The 21,312-nt window shown below is 32.5% G+C and overlaps 1 protein-coding gene across 2 annotated transcripts; it reads left to right on the plus strand.

The window, feature by feature from the left end:
* Nucleotides 1-17,174: 17,174 nt before the first annotated feature.
* Nucleotides 17,175-20,284, plus strand: LOC105344661 (uncharacterized). Of its 2 annotated transcripts, none has more exons than XM_066085566.1 (5): nt 17,175-17,375; nt 17,544-17,666; nt 17,915-18,102; nt 18,270-18,382; nt 18,604-20,284. In XM_066085566.1, exons 1-5 carry the CDS (start codon nt 17,248-17,250, stop codon nt 19,459-19,461), a joined length of 1,410 nt encoding a protein of 469 aa, XP_065941638.1. In that variant the 5' UTR covers nt 17,175-17,247; the 3' UTR covers nt 19,462-20,284. The 2 variants fall into 2 exon arrangements, with proteins under 2 accessions (XP_065941638.1, XP_011450795.3); XM_011452493.4 differs by having other exon boundaries at nt 17,176-17,375; nt 17,532-17,666.
* The last annotated feature ends 1,028 nt before the right edge of the window (nt 20,285-21,312 follow it).

Raw genomic sequence — 21,312 nt, forward strand, 5'->3', positions numbered from 1 at the left:
GCACAAATTTCAATTTAAGAAAGAACCATATTTGAGCCAAATTAAATTACTTTTCCTATCTTAGACCCAAGGGAAAATGGCATGAATGTATATCATGTATATAATTTGATATACCTGAACTCTTCTTTCTTTTTTAAATAAACTTGATTAATCTGTTGAAAGGGAAAAAATAAAATAAATTAAAATACTATTTACTACACAAAATATTCAGACTCATTTAAATATAAAGGACTAGACTTTGACCCGTGCGTACACGGGTTGACATTGCATATCGGACATTTACGAAAAAGGTACATAGACACATCTTATTATTTAAATTTACATAACAAAACTATAAGCCTACAATAATGCTATTAATATAACTACACTTTCCTTAGTTGGAATAATCTAATTGTGTTTAGAGAAAGGCCCTCACTACAGTTAGAATGTCTCCCTTATACCCGTAATGTAGCAGAAAATTGCAGAATCGCTCCGGAACGATTTTGGAGAAAGTTAATGAAGTTGCCTTGAAAATAACAGTCAAAATTATCACAACAAACCTTTTTGAGACTGCAAATACCTCTCAACTAAAGAATTTTTAAATCCATAGAATGGAAGAATTCAACACCTTTTCACTAACGTACAAGTATTTACCTTGTAAAACTGGGTTCGTAGGACATTATTCATTTTTACGATTAAACATATTCTATCTTCACTCTCCTAAAATATAATGTAACTTTTTTGCATGTAATCAAATATTATTTGTCACCACGATGACAAAAGTAAGTACTTAGTTGAAATGTATATTTGTTTTTTTTAAACTTTCTCTCATAAGAAATCATTAAAATATATATATATGAACAGAATGTATAGCAAATGAAAATTTACCCGTATTTGTATTATAATTTCTAAGTTTATTCATGCAGATGTGATATTGTGGAAACATACACTAAAGATCCCGTTAGCGTGAATGTATTGCGCAAGCGCAAGATTGTAAAATCCAAAAAAATCCACGTGGTTTCCGGGATTTTTTGGGAATTTTTGTTGATTATTAATTAGCGAAGCTTAACTGAGAAAAAATAAAAACAAAATTGGTAATCTTCAAGTATCAATGATGTTTAAAATATATAAAACAAAAGACAGTATTCTTCCCATTTCTCGGTATTAAAGACCAAATATTCGAGTCTATTATTTTAATATAGTAGTATAGATACTTTGTGGACAGTTAAAGTGGTCTGAAATAGAAGGACAAAATGTGAAAAATAAAATATCTTAGTTGGTGCCAAATGAATAATCCCTAGAGACAATCATGTGGTATAGAATGTTCTTATAATCTAATTATTGAGAGAGAGAGAGAGAGAGAGAGAGAGAGACCTCATTTTTTGAATTTACCTTGAACATATATATACCATTTTGCCAACTTGCAAAATATGTCTGTGTTTTCCAAAGGATATGTAGTGTTAAATAATTCCTAATATTTAAAATTATTAAATATAAATGTATGTGATTCCTAGGAAGGGTTCAGACCGTAAACCTTATTAACCCATGCGCAGAGAAACACACAGAGTTACGTGTGATATTGTTTTTCTGAATTAGAGAAATATGCGATCTAATTGAATTAAATGATGAACGTGTGATTACTACATGTGCATAGATCTAATCTGGTAAGGCGGAGATTATTGAATTTTTTTTACCTGATTAAGATATCCAAATACCTCCGATAGTAAGTGATATACTCTCTGATCATAGAGACTCTAAGAGATCTAAGATATTTCCATTTTTTAGACTATAGCATCATTTAGGGTGTTGAGTCAAAACGAATTGTTACACATGTGAAAAGACATGATGCTAATTTCATTGTTATTTGCACAAAGCCTTGCCGAACAAAATATATCGCAACGTTTGAAATTACACATGCCTTTTTATCAAATATAACAAGCCTTTAATGGACGTTTTTAGATTGACATTTTCAAAACGAGAATTAAGGATAGTAAGTTCTATACATCGATTAATGTGAAAAGACAGATCAAGGTAACATACGTCTTTTTAAATTTCAGAATCACAAATGTGCTACAGGTACCGTATTAAAATTATCAAAATGAAAATCATGACAACCTTCAATAACCAGATAATAAAATGCACACGTACCTTTTCTTATTTTAATATTTGATGAAACTCAACTGAAGAGCTATTCACACACCTCATTAAATGTATCAACAGAAATCGTTGACATTTTCATGACCTGAAAACTATTCAGGTATATAAATATGAATAAATTTATATTTAAAGTTATGAAAATTTAACATGCTTGTTTTCATTCTTTTCAAAAACTCAAAGAAACCCTGTGTTATCATCTGAAAACTATTCAATACAAAATATGATACTTTAACAATATTGTATATGCATTAAATGTGCCTTGTTGCCACGTTAAGGGATGAAACAAAGAAAAAAGTCAGCATAAATGTAATGTCCCTTGTTGGCATCCCAAGAGATGAAACAAAGAAGAAAAGCATAATGTATTTTTGTTTAAACATTGTATATCGGAGAATGTAGTATTTTGTTATAGATGTACGGATGCACACATTTCAATGTACGATTTCTTTGTAAGACCTGTTTGTTTGTCGTTTAATCATAATTGGTGCATGGGATTTGACAGGCATTGTACGCCTCTGTCCTCTACTTATATTTAGAGGAGACGGAGGGGCTTAAAAACATATTTGGTTTTTTAATTTGTGTGAATGCATGTAGTTTGAAAACCCTCGTAATTTTCGCCCTCCTTTCACTTGCAAACAGTTTCGCCCCGTCTTGAATTTGCCCAGACACAGTTGTGTTTTAAGAGAGATAATTTGAGATATTGAAATTCGGTCAGTTTTAAATTCGTCCGCTCACAACGAGGGCGAAAAGAGCGAAAATAAATCGGGGCGAATATTTTCCTATATACAGTAATGATATACTTGCACATCTTATCAACGAGTAATGACAAAAGCGTAATTTAGCTCCATCCTGATTCCCCGTATACACCTCCGTATACTTCAAATCTTCAACAGCTGATGAAGACATAGGAACTTCTGTCCTTTTGCGACTAGCTCTCGCAATGACGATTTGTGCAGTGGTCTTTAAGATTACTGGCATGGCACCAACATATTGGATCTTCATAGATGCTGGTTCTACAAAGATTTATTCTGGTTTGTGGAGTTTGTGCACTAAAGCACAAACATTATCAACAATATTCACAAATTCGCAAAAAGCACAGATCTCAATCCTTTTAATTTTATGCTGCAAAAGTTTTCTTTCTTTGATTCGAATGAATATAATACGTTTTTGAAGACGAATGTTAGCATTTACATAGGTTTAATTAAGAGATGAATATTCTCGTAACTTAGCTACAGATTAAAATCTCCTACACGAAAATGCTAAGAAGCTATTTTGAATTACATTCTTAATTTGCACAAGACATACATCTTAAGGTTTAGGTTATTACATATAATTAATAGCAATAATGTAATAATGGTATGGTACATGTACATGTAAAGAACATTGACAATGTATATGCGATAAAATTTTACTAACAGGCAAAAAAAAAACCCCACAGATTTTTTCTTAATTATCATGAATATTGAAAGCTAGATGGAGATACTTCCCTAAATTACACAGTTCTTTAAAATTTTGAACACTTAATAATTGTATAAATTTGTAAACAGAAGGTTTTTTCCAATAATATTTCTTAATATATTTTACTCAGATTTCTCTATACTGTCAACATTTCAAAACAAAATGGAATTCATCTTCAATATCTGAACAAAATTTACATAAGTGTCTTTCCTTTGGTACATTAGTGTGTCGTCCACTTTCAATTGCAAGTCTATGAGATGACAATCTAATTCTTGCAATTTGTTTCTTATATGTAGAAGGTATTGATTTTGTTAAATAATATTGTAATGACTGATCAATTATATGCTTGTAAAAATAACATCGAGATGATGAATTAATCTGTTCTACAAGTTGTTGAGTAAAGTGATCAATGATTCTTTGCTTAATTAAAGAAAAATAGGTTGCACAATGTATATATTCCTGCTCACACCATATGTGTCCAGGTATGTAGAGCTATCGACAACATCAATTGGCTCGCCATTTAAATGCCACCTTTCACTATTGTGAATTTTACCACCATTTCTAAAAATAATAATTTTATTTTTTGTACATTTACAGTAAGATCCCAGACAGATGTATAAGAATATAATGTATTTAACATTTCTTGAAGCTCGTGTGCAGTTTCGGAGAAAATTACAATGTCATCTACGTACATTAAAACAAATAGATTTAATTCTTGAATTTGTATTGGTATGTTACCTTTACACAAAAATTCTATTTTATCACAAGTAGTACATGCATTTTTAATCGACTGCATAGAATAGCAATTTAGATTCATTTTATCTCTCTCTCCTTCTCTCCCCACTAACATTAAAATAAAATTAATGGCATATCTTATAGTTGTCATTCATATGTCAAATCCTAAAATAACTTGACATTGCTTAAGATATATCTTACAACATTGTGGACTGACCCTCAGGTCGCTGAGGCACTGGAAATTGAATGGATTTTCTGTTTAACGAGTCCGAGTACAGATCGAGTACGCACGCTTTCCCGCAGCGTTTCATTTGTATTGTGACGCCATCTTTTTGCTTATTTGACGCCATGGCGTGATTGTTTTACCTGCAGATATTCAGCGAAATTTGTTGAAAATAACTTGTTTGATGCGTAAAATTGATATTATATTGTGGAATAAACATAAAAGTCTCGAAGTATAAGCTACAATGTATATTATGATCGAAAACGTGAAGAGGATTCAGCAAGCCTAGCCCTCTGTCACGTTTTCTTAGCCCGCCTAAATATAGCTTAATTTACAATTTTTCAAGACAATGACCATGTATTTTATATCAATGACCCTTAATATGTGATGTTATATATTTATTTGTTACTTAAATATGTCTGAATGTTTGAATAATAATATAAAGATAACAATTTCCGCCTTTGTCAAATAAAAAATAGCTTTTATCTGACAAATTTGGGAAATTGTGCATACATAAAATAACTTTGATAAGACTCCTGGAACAAACCAGGAGGTAAAAGTTTTTTTTTTGACCGTTTGATGCCTTTTAGTAATAACTTTAATATGTAGAACAGAAAAAGAAAAAAAAAGAAGTTTAAAAAGAAATGTGCAAAATTGATACATTTCAAGCAAAATCCCATAGGGTCCTATATAAAAGATTAACACATTTTGAGATGAACCCTTAAACAAACAGTTTTTTTTTTTTATCCTAAAATGATAATTATATCAGTAAAAATTCATGTAAAAAATTTCATTCAAAAATCTAGGGCAGAACAAATTCGACCTGACTTCGTTAATTATGATTTGCAGGTTCAAAAAACAACGTAATAAATTCCCCGGGATTATTGGTACACCTAAGTGGCGCCTTGTGAAGTAATGACGTGAATTGTGATGTCATTTTAGCAACCCTATAAAGTTTTAGTTTTTAATCACTTTGATATTTATCATAATTTCAAATTGCAGCTAACGTGTTATGCTTTCTAAACAACACAAGTACAGCAAATGGATTTAAAATCCAAATCATATACTTTTTCAATCGGCCCAAATCAGCACTATGGCACTGCACGCAGATATCAAAAAGTCGGCCGAAATCGGCATTGTGGCACATAAATGGTTAACTTGAAATCAAGCTATACCGGTATATTGAATAGAGTAATGAACAACTCCACTTCGGCCGCTGCATGGAATATAGTAAAATTTCGTAAGTATATATGACACTAGACTTTGACCCGTGCGTGCACGGGTTGACATAACCAAGCTTTAAGCCTACAATTATGCTATAAATTTCACTACACTCTGCTTAGAAAAATCTAACTGAAAAACATTGGGACGGGCCTTCACCACAGTTAAAACGCCTCCCATATGTACACCCATATTAACGTAGCAAAAAAGTTGCAGAATTTTGGAGAAAATTAATGAAGCTGCATTGTAAATAATTAACAGTCAAATTATTCACCAAAAAATGTTTGAGGCTGTAAGTATCTTTCATCTAAGAATTTAATTCATACTAAAGAAGAATTCAACACTTTTCACCAACTTTTTTCCTCGCTTTGAATTTACACACCGTGTTGACATTCGGAACTCTCGGGATTTTTCATATTAAATGCACTGAGTTAGAGTTATCTCCCGTATTTCCTTTGATGAATATATGACAAATTTTCGGTTTCAATGAAAATTTACACGTATTTGTAATATCGTTTCTGAGTTTATCCATGCAATTGTCATATTATACATATATGAAACATAAACTAAAGAGCCTTCCGCATAATCCAAAAAATTCAGATGATTTCCGGATTTTTTAAAGGAATTTTCTTTGAGAACTTATTAACAAAGCTTGATTGAGAAAAAATAAAAACAAATTGGTAATCTTCAAGTATCAATGATGTTTTAAAATATATAAAACAAAAGACAGTACTAATCCGATTTCTCGGTATTAAAGCTCAAAGAATCGAGTCTATTATTTTAATATAGAAGTATAGATATAGAGAGCGTGGAGTATGTTAGCTTGCTCATTTTTTCTTTCATCAGTTACATATGTCAAAGTTGACTTCATATGGTGTATACATGGTCAGTAAATTTGGGGCAAGAGGGAGATTTACTGATCACGAATAAACGTAAAAACCATATTACTGAAATAAGTCAACTATTATATATCTCTAACCGAATGCCCTCAGGTTATTGACAAAAAGCCAATAAAACAATGAAAAGTAAGCGTTTTAAAACAATGTTACAAGTTTCAATATGGTTGCAAAACCGGACGTCATAATGCCCTAACAGTGACGTCATAATGCTCGAGGAAAGGTATATTTCGTACCGAGGGTTAATGGAATATATAATTGATTGCGCCCATGAGAAAAGGGTGCTTATGACATTTTTGACAAAACAGAGAAATAACGTCACAAACATGACTTACGTCATAACGTCATCTGAAAAGCGTAAAATATATAACGTGTCATTTTCATCCCGTAAAGTTTTTATACATTTTCCTAAATTTAATTTTCACATTATTTTAAATAATCTCTTATTATACTCTATTTGCACACAAATTTGATTAACTACACGAATTTCTGTTTTTCTCGATATTAGCTTATTGCTCCAAATTGGCTATGATTTGATGAAGTTTTACAGAAATATTTTGCTAATAATTTTATATGTGTCTGCTTCACCTTTTTTTTTCAAGCGCATTGATATTAACATATTTACATCACAAATACAATAATAATCTTATCTTAAAGAAAGGAAATCATTATTCAGACCACATACTGTTGATTCCTTATTTTACGCGAGTACTTAATTCCGCGATTCAGCAGTTTTCCATCAAATTGCGAGAACATAAAATCGCGAATGCCGAATTTTTATCGTAGTTTAATGTAGGTTACATATGTCCAAAAATAAAAGCGATATTTTAAAATTCGCGAGATGCCTTTCTCGCGATTTTACGCGGATATTAATTCCTCTCGTTTAAATACATGTAGGAATCTACGCTAATAGTACGTGGATTAAGAAAGCAAAAAAAAAAAAAAAAAAAATGAACCTAACAAATACATCTTAATTCAGGAAGTACCGTTGCCGGTATTGTTTTAACTTTCAACTTATTTTCCTAAATCCTTTTCTGATAAATTACTAAAAATGCAGTTACTAGAAACATTTCTGGTTAAACAAGCTGAAAGAACACAATAAAAATCTATTTAAAGATAAGACAGATGAAAGTCTGCAGTTCTGCACACATCTCACCGATTCGGTAAATACTTGTATTGTTTAATTTCTCATACTATGGGAATTTGTTGAAAATACGCTAAATGCTCACTCTTTCCGCATATCAGTATTTTTTAATCGCTGCCCATGATTAGATTTAATGTTTAGAACTGGATCGTGAGGGTTTCAGCTCTGTCAGTAACTATAGCGCTATGATTCACACCTGTTTTTTTTTATGAATTGGGGGGACAAAACTGGGTGTGTATAGTAAGCCCAAATCAAATAAATGCTTTCTCTGGTGATTTATGCACGATATGAAGGTGGCAACATTGTAAAAAAATAAATAAATATAATCAACATAACATGCCCTAGCGGTTTATGTAATTTTTTCTGCGATGATCGCTACCGTCATACCGTTAAATAAACAGAGAGGGTAAATCATTTTAAATTGTAGTTTGAGTCTGACATCTTCGTGATTCGTTCGTGCAGTCCAGATTTTTCCTAGCTAGGTCGATTAATGTTTTGACCAATTGATAAACGGAGCGTGTATATTTAAGTCCTGTCAGTTGCAACAGAGCTATGAATTCCAATTAATTTTCTTTAAAAATACTTGGTTGATGTGATTATAATCAAAGAAGTAAACCCAATGTACAACTTAATAAAAACACCATTTCATGTTCCTATCGGCTGTGTTTTTGTTAAAAAGAACGTTTTAAATACAAGTTTTCTTCTATTGTTATGTTAATATCTAAGTTTTGATTTTAATTCTGTCCTTATGATGTCGATTGTGTTTTTAATACTGTTGTATGTGTTTTAAAGGTGTTAAACAGTCAAAATCTTTAGTGGTCCGATTCAATGTAATGAACACGAGTGAATTTAAATATGCAGAAATTCACTATCTGGATGTTGGTTCCTGAGAATGGTTCAGAAATGATGTAATCATACTCTTATACTTTGTTTAAAAATTAAAACTTCCTATTTCAAGTTATATATTTAAACAAAGAGCCAGAACAAAAATGGTCATGGAATAGTACCAAATAGATAAAAGGAAAGATAGATTTCCATTACCTAGGCCTCTTAATAATACATTGATATGATTTCTAAATATACGTTACAAACAAAAACTACACGATAAACAAAATTGTACATTATGTTCATGCATGGTTTTTTTAATACAAGATTCTTTAAGTCGCACGCAGTATGCTTAAAAGAGTGAGAAACTGTTATCGTGCCAGTATCTACGGTGTCGCAAGAGTTCGGAATATTTTTCCAAACATGAGTAGTTAGTGAAAATGTATTACTAAAAATGTTTGACATCATAATAAATTACAGCCTATATATAAAATTATATATATATTGACTCGCTATTTTCTGCTTTAATACTGATAAATCATGATCGAAAAAAATGTTTAATATTATAAACGTTGAACCCACCTCATGATTTTTATCGGAACTTATTTTTTTAATTCGATTAGTATTAATTAATCAATAACTTTGTGATCGTCAAGACCAATCTCGATACTTGTTCATTTTCTTGTGACCATTACTGAAGAACTTTAGAATATCAGACGGTTTCACGATCCCGTCCGAACCAGAGGTTTTTTTTCACATTTATGTTAGTCGATGGAGCGGATTCATTAAATTATTTACGACTTTGATGAAGTGTGTAAAATTTACAAATGATTCTGGAATATGTACATGTAGGATACATAAAGACTAATTATACAGCTTGAATACAGCGCACTGACGGTGTATTTATATGCATGTATAAGCTTTGGATTATGGGTAATGGACGATTGAGAGTTATCTTAAACCGATGGTGAAATATACATTCAGAACACGGAATCAATCTCTGCATACTGCATGTTTTCTCTATGATACTAAACCTACATATTTACTGTGGAATAGTCACACACAGATGATAAGTGTCTGGATGTTATTTTTCAGGTGTGGGCACGCCCGAAATAAGCAAAGGCGGGCGGGGGGGGGGGCTTAACAATTAGAGAAAACAATCACAGTAGTTCGAAAAAAAATGTGTCTAGAAGCGATCGAAAAGTAAAAATATCCCACATACACTAAAAAAAATACCTTTTTAAATTATGTGGTATTGGAGGGGTGAATATCATCTGATACAGGGAAGGGGCGCTGTTTTCCATAAATTCTGCATAAAGTCGAATGGAAAAAATCTTTTGAACAGAAAGAGTGGTGTAAAGGGCATGTTCCCAGCAGTGGTAGAATTAACTACTTTTTTCTTATTGTGTTCATCTGTGAGTATACAGGTCAAAGTCTAGTTACCGATGAAAACTTCAAAAGAATAGTTCAGTGTTGCTACTATAATTGCATCAATAAGTTGAACAATGGATCATGATTAAACAAAACTGTATAATACGTTACTTCGGATATTGTTTTCAAAGTTCATTACTAAAATATGACATATTTAATAATGTCACGAAAATCGCCTTTTTTATGTTGTTTAAGAAAAAAAGCTACTAATATATTTTAGCTATTGATTGTTTATATGGAGAATACAGTGTTTATATAAATGAAATATGTTCACATAGAATACGCCACTAACTAGTTTCTCGTTGATATCCAAAAATAATCTGAAACTATTCAACCGCCATTTTTTTTTGGAATAATCACTTTTTACTGGCAGACAACTGCGCTGACAGTAGAAATATTTATGATTTAAAAAAAACCCCAATAACAACAAACCTTTGTTTCTGAAATAAATGAACAGCATAGATGCAAGCATACAACTATATGCAGCAATGTGAAAAGATACTGATAACAAAGTGCTGTATTTTACGTTTATTAAACGACTAATTCACAGTAATGATTGTTTACATTGCGTACATGTATGTGAAACACGACGTCATGATTTTCCTATTGAAAAAGCATCACTGTAAATGGGCAAAAAACTCTACTTAGAATTAGCGTATAGCCATAAAATTTTAGATTTGACAACTTTAAGATGTGTTTAATTAAATTATGTAAAAATCTCAAAATGTGCAAAAAATGTCATAAGCACCCTTTTCTCATGGGCGCAATCATATGGTCTCCACGTAAATGTTGTAGCATTTGATTTCCTTATAATATAGCAGGATGTAAGATATTTATGTTTGCAGATTTATAATATATATATATATATATATATATATATATATATATATATATATATATATATATATATATATATATATATACTAATATGAAAAACAAATTCGAATTCAAATCAAAATTTTTGTGACACGGGAAACCAATCAATGCTCAATGTACCATTATCATACCGATACATTTTGTCTATCCGTAAATTCAGAATATCCCAAAAAATTCTAATACTTGTTTATTTGTATCTATTTGACAAATACTCCTAGCCATTGATCAAGATAAATGACAAAATGAATGCACTCTTTAAATGTTATCGGATTCAGGTAGAGGAGAGCTCGAATTTGAAATAAATTTAAACGTATGTTAATTTATAAATAAATAATGAAATGTGATCAAAAGTTATATTAATATACTTATAAAGGCTATGCAATTACATTCTGTGAACATTGAAAATAAAATGATTGCTTTTTTTTCACATTTTTTATATTAGTGGATGAACGTAGTTTGAGCACAAAGGTATTTACTATTTTGAAATATCAAGCAAAAAGTGGTGGAAGCAAAAACAGAGTATAGAACTAAAATGAAGTATAGGCACCAACAACAGCTAGGGGTCTGGGGCCGCTCATCGGGTTTCATGTTTTAAATATCGGCCAGAAACAATTTTAAGGCACTTTTCGTAGGTTAAATTTTGCCTTTTTTTACGTGGTGAAAAGGCAAAAACATTATTAATATAATCGCATTTGTTTTCACCAGCAGTCCTTTTTCAGCGAAATCAAAGTAAATGACGGAAAAATCATACTCAAGCTATTACCTGTCTCCGTATTTTACTTTACTATTAAAGGAAAAACATTTAAGACATTGTAATTAAAATTGTCACAATTCAAAAACAGTTGCAATGGTAATATTAAATTTTAAATAAGAAAATAGAAATATTGCTTGTTTTTTTGTAATTACATAGTCGTACACGATGTTACACACATGATTTTACACAAAGTAAAGGCGTCTATTTTTATTAGCTGCAAATTTGTCAATGATAGTTGAGATCGCAACATGCCTCGATCTATGAATATGCATCTGGGAAAGGTTTGACAATCTTTCATCCACCATCGTTACCCTTAAATAATTCTTGATACTGTCTTGCGCTGAATGAGCGTTAACTGGAAGCAGACGAAAGGGGCATTGTCAGCAACACTGTTAGTATTGTCAATATATTTTGATACGAATCTTTCTTTGTTGCGTTTAAGGTGTCTCGTAGATGTTGTGTTCGCTGACCTACAGCCATTGACCACTTTACTTTCCAACGGGCAACCTCATCTAAGAACACTTGTCTGTCTCCAATATCATTGCTAAAACTTCAAATACAGCGTTTGCTTTTTGCTCATCTGTTTGAAGATTTGAAGGAATCAGATTCTCTGCGGTGAACCTTCCTTCATTCTTAATTACCCTGGTTGAAATTTCTGTGACTAAATGATCTAGAAACATCCGTTAAAGAGACACTCGAGTATTCAGATGAGTCACGAACTGGGTGATTCAATAGATGCCTTTGTCGCCCAGCTAATCGGGAAATTCTCGGAATAATCTCAAATTCCTCGCCAATCTTCTCCGCCTTTTCAAAAAGTGCTGCCCATACATATTGGTCACTGCATTCATTGTTTTATCTTTTCACAACAATTTTGGCTTCTTGTACCGCTTCCAACAAATCTAATTTGGGCTTTTGGAAATAATTAGGAAGTGCTACCGTGGTACTGATGGGGTGCTCAGCCACCACCATAGCAAGGATGATATCAAATTTGAGAATTGCATCCAAATATTAATCGATAAAATCAACTCCCGTCAGTACTTTGATTTCTTTTGCCGTTTCATTTTGAGATAACTTTTCAAAGAAAGAAAGAAGTCTCTTTGCAGAGTAATCAAATGACAAGTGAAAAGCTGTCAATGTGACAGCAAACTGGGTTTTCATTTATGTGAACTGTATCCATAACCCATGTCAACCCGTATCCACTGAAATGGAGTACCCTATATAAGTTCAAAAGCTGAGTTTTTTTTTCATTAATTATTGGATATCAAAATCCTAGCAATATGCACACCTCTAATATAAGTACAATTGATTTGTAAAAGAACAACTTCTTATCTTGAAAACTGTAGGAGGAGTTATCCGTACAATGAGGGTACCCTATATGCAATATTTTGCCAAAAATGACTAAGTTCAAAAGCTGGTATTTTTTTCATAAATTATCAGAATCAAAATCCTAGCAATATGCACATCTCTGATATATATACAATAGATCTGTAAAATAACAATTTCCTACCTTGAGAACTGTAGGAGGAGTTATTCGTACAATGAGGGTACCCTATATGCAATATTTTGCAAAAAAAATGACGAGTTCAAAAGGTGGTATTTTTTTTTTATAAATTATCGGAAATCAAAATCTTAGCAATATGCACACCTCTGATATATGTACAATTGATCTGCAAAAGAACGACTTTCTATCTTGAAAACTGTAGGAGGAGTTATCCGTACAATGAGGGTACCTTTTTGGCAGCCGCCCACCCGCCCGCCCGCCATTTTAATAACCGGATTTTTCCGTTGGAAAACCCGGTTAAAAATGCAATTTCTGGCACAGTTGAAATCACATTTCGAACAGAAACATCTTTACTGATATATATAAAAGCCAGATTCAGAGCATGTGATTTAATTTGCAGTAAATATAGTGTGCTTCTAGGTTCAGCTGGAGAATTCTGGCTTGTACACCACTGTAGTTGCCTGTCATATTTGCAGCCCTATCATAGCACTGGGCTCTGATTTTGCCAATATGATGTCCAAGCTCAGCCAAAAGATTTACAATGATATTGGTGACAGCAACCCCCTTTACAAATTCGGCATGTTTGAATCCTACAAATTATTCTCTAATTATAATTGTGTTGTTACTAATCATAGTCCAAAAACCTCAAGCACAAAGACGTTTGTTCCTTTGTTGCTTTATCTGCGCATTCGTCAGCAATAATAGCAAAACACATAGCATTTTTTCATGCATCGATTACTTGCTGCAAGATCTCTTTTCCGCATAATTCAATCAGCTCATTCTGAATATCAGACGATGTATATTTGGTTCTAGAATTAGCCCTAAAAGGAACATGGTCGGCTTAAATATTTCAGTTTTAGCTTTTTCATGTAATATAGCAATGAAATTGCTTCTTTCTTCATTATGACCACGTAATGGTATATTCTGGCGCCCACACAACAAAATGACTTCTATTATTTTTTCAAGACATGTCGATCTGTTGACACTTTTTTTTCGTGTCCGGAAGATATAAAACTTGCGATTTCCTCCTTAATGCGAATAAACTCGTTTCTGCTCAAAAAACACCCTTGATGTTAGGCCGAATTTTCGTGTCGTTTGGCGAATGAGGGAAGGTTCTTTTAAATTTTTAAAGGATTTTTCTTTGCAAGAAAAAGGAACGCAATGCGCACAATGCAGAGCATCCGTTGAAAAGGAATATCTCATCCACGGATAAGTTAGGATCGAAGAACTTTGCAATTTCATATGCTTTTTACCCAACTTTCTAAAGGGAAAAAGTATTTAAAACTAGAGGTACTGTGCGCAAGCTCACAAATGATACCCCCCGCTAAGAAAAAAATCATAACGCGTGTATTTTTGCTATTATAGAAATCAAAGGCCGGAACGGCCACAAAGGCGTCGAGCTGACATTTTTTTCTTTTATATAGAATGATACCAATAATTTGAATTTCTGTATTAATAGTCATATCAAATGATATGAGACTTAGAATAGAAAGTATATGAATTATGTTTTCTGCTGCTTTAAAAACAAAAATCAGTATATTTTCTTATAAAATAGGTAGTAGTGCTTTTTTAATACAATAACTCATCATAATTGCAAAAATCGAAGAAATTCCAAAGTTCAAAAATAATTTGTTTCTTTCTGCTTCAAACAGTCTTTGAACAACTTTTACAGGTTCATAATTTGAATACATTAACAGTGTGTCCCTAATTATAATAATAAAACCTACATTTATTTATTTCAATTCCCGTTTGAAACAAGATTTCCTATGGTATGGTTGTTTACAAACAAATCCACAACACGTGCTATCTAAAATGCTCGACCAAACTAACTGCATTATCGAGTTTATTTTTTGCAACGAAATTACTAGATACGTTTATCGCTTACATTTATTTTGGAGACCGTGCCCGATAACAAATAAATTTACATCTAAAATGTTATTTCTATCGGGCACGGTCTCCAATTAAAATGTAAGCGATAAACTAAAATAATATCTAGTGAATCTTTACACTTAGGCCTGATTGTATTCATCCGCCATTTCTTGATTAAGCAAATTTATTCTTATGCAATGAGTTGTCAATCACCAGGGAGGCAAAGTTGGTTTTTTTGTACACAATTTAGTTGAATAAATGGAATAAAAATTTTTGTAATACGTTTAATACTTTTAGGAACTTATTTCTTATGCGCATTTAAAAGGCGGTGCAGCGCGTGAATTTTTGGACGATTGCCAATCCAGACGATCGCTAGAAGGCTGCCGAGCATTAGCTCGACGCCTTAAATATTGGATGAATCTATTTCACTGTCCATTTTCTATAAATAACAACTGCTTTATTTTTGAAAACTCTTAATTTTTAGCTTCTAATATTTCCATTAATACAAGACATGACACAGACAGAATTTAGCTTTTTTGAAACAATGACCTTGAACTTTCTCAATTGACCTTGGGTCAAGGTCATGACACACCCTTAGGTCATAAGTAATCTTTGTGTGAAGTAAGAACTTCCAATGTTTCCCCATAAGAAAGATATAGACCGGACACGAATTTTGCTTTTTTTTGCCAGTGACCTTGACCTTGCCCAAATGACCTTGGGTCAAGGTCATGACACACCCTTAGGTCATAAGTAATCTTTGTGTGAAGTAAGAACTTCCAATGTTTCCCCATAAGAAAGATATAGACCGGACACGATTTTTGCATTTTTTCTGCCAGTGACCTTGACCTTGCCCGAATGACCTTGGGTCAAGGTCATGACACACCCTTAGGTCATAAGTAATCTTTGTGTGAAGTAAGAACTTCCAATGTTTCCCCATAAGAAAGATATGGACCGGACACGAATTTTGCACTTTTTCTGCCAGGGACCTTGACCTTGCCCGAATGACCTTGGGTCAAGGTCATGACACACCCTTATGTCATAAGCAATTATTGTATGAAGTAAGAACCACTTATGTTTACCCATAAGAAAGATATGGACCGGACACGAATTTTGCACTTTTTCTGCCAGTGACCTTGACCTTGCCTGAATGACCTTGGGTCAAGGTCATAAGCAATCTTTGTGTGAAGTAAGAACTTCCAATGTTTCTCCATAAGAAAGATATGGACCGGACACGACTGCAGAGACAGACGGACAGACAGACAGACAGACAGACAGACAGACAGACAGACAGACAGACAGACGGACGGACGGACGGACGGACGGACGGACAAGGTGATTCCTATATACCCCCCCAAACTTTGTTTGCGGGGGGTATAAAAATCCTACTTAAGGTAATGGTCCATACCCCACTAGATAAATAAAATGCGTACAGAATTTTTTCGTATTTTTCAAATATATATCTGAGGATATGTTCTTATCAAATTTACCCTGTTGCGTGGTCCCTCGATATTATAAAAGCTAGGGTCGTTGCTAAAAATAGAACCGATTGTGGAAAATAATTAAAAAAAAAAAATATATATAAGCCTAAGCCTGAAATTTGAATTTCACAAAATCATTTTTTGACTGATATCCTATGTAAAAAAAAGGAATTATTATTTCAAAACAAAAATTTTATGTTACACTTGATTATTTATCAAAAATAGATAAATCTGTATACAAATGAGATAAAATGAAATAAATTTTCAAAGAGAATTCAAGCTCTTATAATTTTATTTACGTACAGAATTCTCTAACATTTTGATATTATCTAAACCTTAAAGGGGCATGGTCACGATTTTTGTCAAAATTATTTTTTCGATTTTATTGTTTACAATGCTTCAGTAAGGCATTTTTAATAGGCAACCAAAATTTGAGTGTCATTTGTTGAGATATAAGCGAGTTGCAGAGCTTACAATTCTTTGCGATGTAAACAAAGCTTTTGTTTATATTTTGAATGTTGAAGTGAAAATTCCAGTTTTAAACCCCAAATGAATGTGTTAATCATAAGGAACTGTTTATTTATGCTAAAAATGAATAAAAAGATAGACAAATCAGCCTGAAAAAGAAGCCTTGTTTACATGACTAAGAATAGGCTGTGTAAGTCTCGCGCGCCTCCTTTCCAAGAGAGCACTTCCGAGAACCATGGTGTTTTGTTTTGCTTTTGGGTGCAACCACAGGAGTGATCGACATAGTAAGAACGACACACAGTGCCATCTCTTTCGTTTTCCAACCAATGTAAAATTAAGAAAAAAGTGGATAGAGCTCTGCAGGTACGTTTTAGGGGCTTGCTTTTGAAAAACATTGAAAATTTCATTATATTAAATTTCAAGAAAATTCGAACTGACACTGAAAGTAACGACCTGAAACCATCCTGATGCTTCGAGAGTGCACATATTTCGTTTAAAATTTCATTTGTGTCAATTTAGACGTGCTGACAGAGATTGGAACGAAGGGGACCGCATATGTAGCTGTCATTTCGAAGAAGGCTGCAAGGACAAAGGCCCCAGCATATTTGTTTATTCTAAACCAAAATTTCCACACGTTGCTGACATTCGAAAAAGGTGAATATATTTCTTTCTTTCTGCTGAATTATTATGTTTGCAATAGATACTGTTTTAAATAAATTATATATGAATGAAATTCAGAGATATATAACATATTACTGGGTATATATTATTTTATTTAATATCATGTTTATAGGGGTCTTTGATCAAAATGAATGACTATTAATTTAAAACCACAAAATGAAACCGTCACATTATTTTGTTACGGGACAAATTTAAACTGAGAAATAACAACAAAATTACAGGAAGAAGTTTGCAGAAATTGAAAATGTGCCTACAGTGGAGAGTACATGTACAATCGGTACATGTAGGGGTGGTGTCGAGGAGCCAACCTCGGTGCTCTTTACAGCAGAGAGTAGTGCTGCACTTGACCATCCATACTTCCACCCGTGTCCTTCTTTCCAGTGTGCATCCAAAATAAATGAATGTCAGGGTGAGTATTGTAAATATTATGGTTTTTAAATGCATTAAAGAAAACTTTGCTGTTAATTTACTAATGTCATGTTATACATGTTTATAACACAACTTGTTGGTGATAATTTGATAATCCTTGTACAATCCGAATATTTCTTTATTTCACTCTTTAATTTGTTTTGATAGCTAAGATAAAAGAACTGGAAATAGAGATAAGGACATTAGAAATTGATATTGAGAGACTGAAGAACTCAAGGCCTGTAATGTCTGTTGATGCCATGAAAAATAACCAAGAAAAGGTAAGAAATACATGAAATGTAATAATCTTTTACATGTTCATGAATTAAAAAAATATTTTCCAGCTTGTTATAATGTGATTTTTTTTAAATTTACATTTCAAAAATGATATCTGATTATCATGATATTAAAAGTGTAACAGGTTGAAATTGAATTTAGGGAATCAAAGGTGTATATATATGTTTACTGTTAATTAAATAAAAATATTATTTCATCTTTTTAGATGCTGTTGTACACATCCTTTACATATGACATTTTCAAGATCATTGTTGCCACTTTGCAGAGATTTGAACCGCTGAATTATTATTCAGGATGGAATGTCACAAATATGAGTTTGGAAGATCAAGTTCTCATAACCTTGATGAAACTGCGACTCAATCTACGGGATCTTGACCTAGCAGACAGGTTTTCCACGAGTAGAGCTACAATCTCTAACATAGTTAACACTATTATTTGTGCTTTGCATGAGATTTTTTATAAGGGCATTATGGTTAGAGTAGGCATGCCCAGTCAGTTAAAATGTAAGGGCTCCATGCCAAAATCGTTTGAAGATTTCGGTTCTGCTAGAGCATCAATTGACTGTACAGAAATAACACAGGACGTTCCTTCGGACTTTAATCGACAAAGTGCATCATATAGCAATTATAAAAGTCGGCATACTGTGAAAGCGCTTACAGCTGTAGCACCCAACGGTTCATGTGTATATGTTTCACCGTTGTATCCCGGATCTGTGTCTGATGCCAACATTGTTAAACATTCACATTTTTTGGAAAACCTTGTACCAGGAGATCTTATCCTAGCTGACAAAGGCTTTAATATCCATGACCAAATGCCATCAGGTGTGCAACTCAATATTCCTCCATTTTTGATAAACAAGACTCGGTTTACAAGTAAAGAAGCCGAACTTTGTTATAAGATTGCTAGAAACCGAATTCATGTTGAGAGAGTGAATGAACGATTCAAGAACTACCAAATTTTGAACCACATACCAGCTAACTACCGTCCACTGTCTACAAAGATAATGCAGCTGTATGCATGTTTGGTAAACCTTCAAGCACCTTTGCTCAAAGAGATTGCTTAGAACTTTTTGTAAGTTGTTTTCATATTGAAAGAAAAACATTAATTAGGTTTTTCCATGATGATCTCTATGAAAAAATTATTTAATACTTATTTTATGTCAGCAGTATATTTTTCATTTTGTAAAGGTGTAGCAGTCATGGTTATGATATTTGCTAGCTATGTAAACAGTTTTGATAAGAGATGTATATCACTATGCACTTTAACTGACACATTGTTTAAACAAATGTGCCTAGATTTTTCTTTAATCTATAATATTTAAATATAAAAAAGATCTGTGCCTGCGATTTCATTTATTTTTCTTGAAAATACTGTATACAGAGAAATAATTGCCCCCGTTTTATTTATGCCCATATTGTCCGTAGGCGAATTTAAAACTGAATGAATAAAAATAAAACTATTAACACTTATGACAAAACTGCTTTTGGGCAAATTCAAAACTTGGCGAAACCTTTTGCAAGTATCAAAGGTCAATATAACTAGGGGCAAAAATAACCCTGTATACAGTACTTCATACATATGTCTCATACTAACTCGGTTGTGTTTTTAAAGAAACAAATAAGTACAAAAAATAACAAGTTCATGTATTATAAGTTTAATTAAATCAGTTTAATGTTTAGCATACTTGTTTAAAGAATATTATTAGAGAAACAACATGTAATTTCAGTAATATGATGAAATATTTTGTTCATGATACAAATGTTAAAGCTGACCACGACTCTTACTAGTACGTTCACCAGAAACAGTCAGCAGATGGGTATCAAACTGTACAATTTATTTCTTGTTGACCTCTGGTATGAACTTTTCAAAATAAAAATCGATGAGTTTCTCTATGTTCGCTGACCAATTTATGTCCTTTACCATGCGAATGATAGCCAGATCTGTCGGTGTCCATACTATTAAATCGCAACATTTCTTCTTTGTGATGTACAGCTGCCCTTGAATTTGATGGTAATAATCACTGTCTTCTTTTAGGTGCAAATACCCGTCTGCTGTTTTTAAAAAAAAACAACATTGTTCATACTTGTAGTTATCAAATGTAAAGAGACAAAACATTTTCAAGAAAAGAAGGATGGGTGATACTGTACAAAATGTATCATCAAACACTTAATCATACCATTACATGACGAGGAATTGTGAGCCCTGTATCTTGCCTAAAACTCATCGACTGGCACCCAAATTTCATTTGATCATTAGAAATACATTCCCAAAGCATTGCAATTGTAAATAATAAAAACAGAGAAATAAAATTTGACCGAAATCGTGACCATGCCCCTTTTAAGCCTTTAATCAATTTGAAATAAAATTACCCAAGGGACCGGCGTTTTCAGGATCACAAAGGGCGTATTTTGGGTAAAAATCATTAAAATATATATTTTGAAAAAAGATCCGTAAAAATTAAATTGTGCATAGGTTTATTATTTCAAGACTCTAAAAAATATGTTAAGATAATTGTTAAATAGAAAACATGAATTAAACAAACTGTTGATAAATCTTTATTATTCAAATAGCAAGATTTGTATCTTTGGATATCGGTAACTATTATGGATCGAGATCGGTATTTAGAAATTGCAGTCACACGCGTGGATAATACTAACTACCTGATATGCCTTTAAGACAAAATTTCTATTCAACCTTTTTTTTCTACTGGTTTTGAAGACTGTTCTTAAAATGAAATAACTTTTCTTCAGCACATGATTTTAATTCTAAAAACATTTTTTGTGTGGAAAATATATCTATGCTCGTTGCTAAGCAAACATAGGATAAAGATGAAATAAGTCAAATCATTTCCCCTTGTGTATTTATCTCCCTTATGCATTGGAATATAGATCTCTGTCAGGATTTCATTTTGAAT

Source organism: Magallana gigas, chromosome 5 (assembly GCF_963853765.1).
Source record: "Magallana gigas chromosome 5, xbMagGiga1.1, whole genome shotgun sequence".
In the NCBI taxonomy this organism is placed as follows: domain Eukaryota; kingdom Metazoa; phylum Mollusca; class Bivalvia; order Ostreida; family Ostreidae; genus Magallana; species Magallana gigas.

Bases quoted from the DNA above. Each gene is read 5' to 3' on its own strand.
- LOC105344661 (XM_011452493.4), top strand. From the start codon at position 17,248: ATGGTGTTTTGTTTTGCTTTTGGGTGCAACCACAGGAGTGATCGACAT. The intron at 17,376-17,531 runs GTACGTTTTAGG...GTGTCAATTTAG, and splicing joins AAGTGGATAGAGCTCTGCAG to ACGTGCTGACAGAGATTGGA. The intron at 18,383-18,603 runs GTAAGAAATACA...TCATCTTTTTAG, and splicing joins TGAAAAATAACCAAGAAAAG to ATGCTGTTGTACACATCCTT.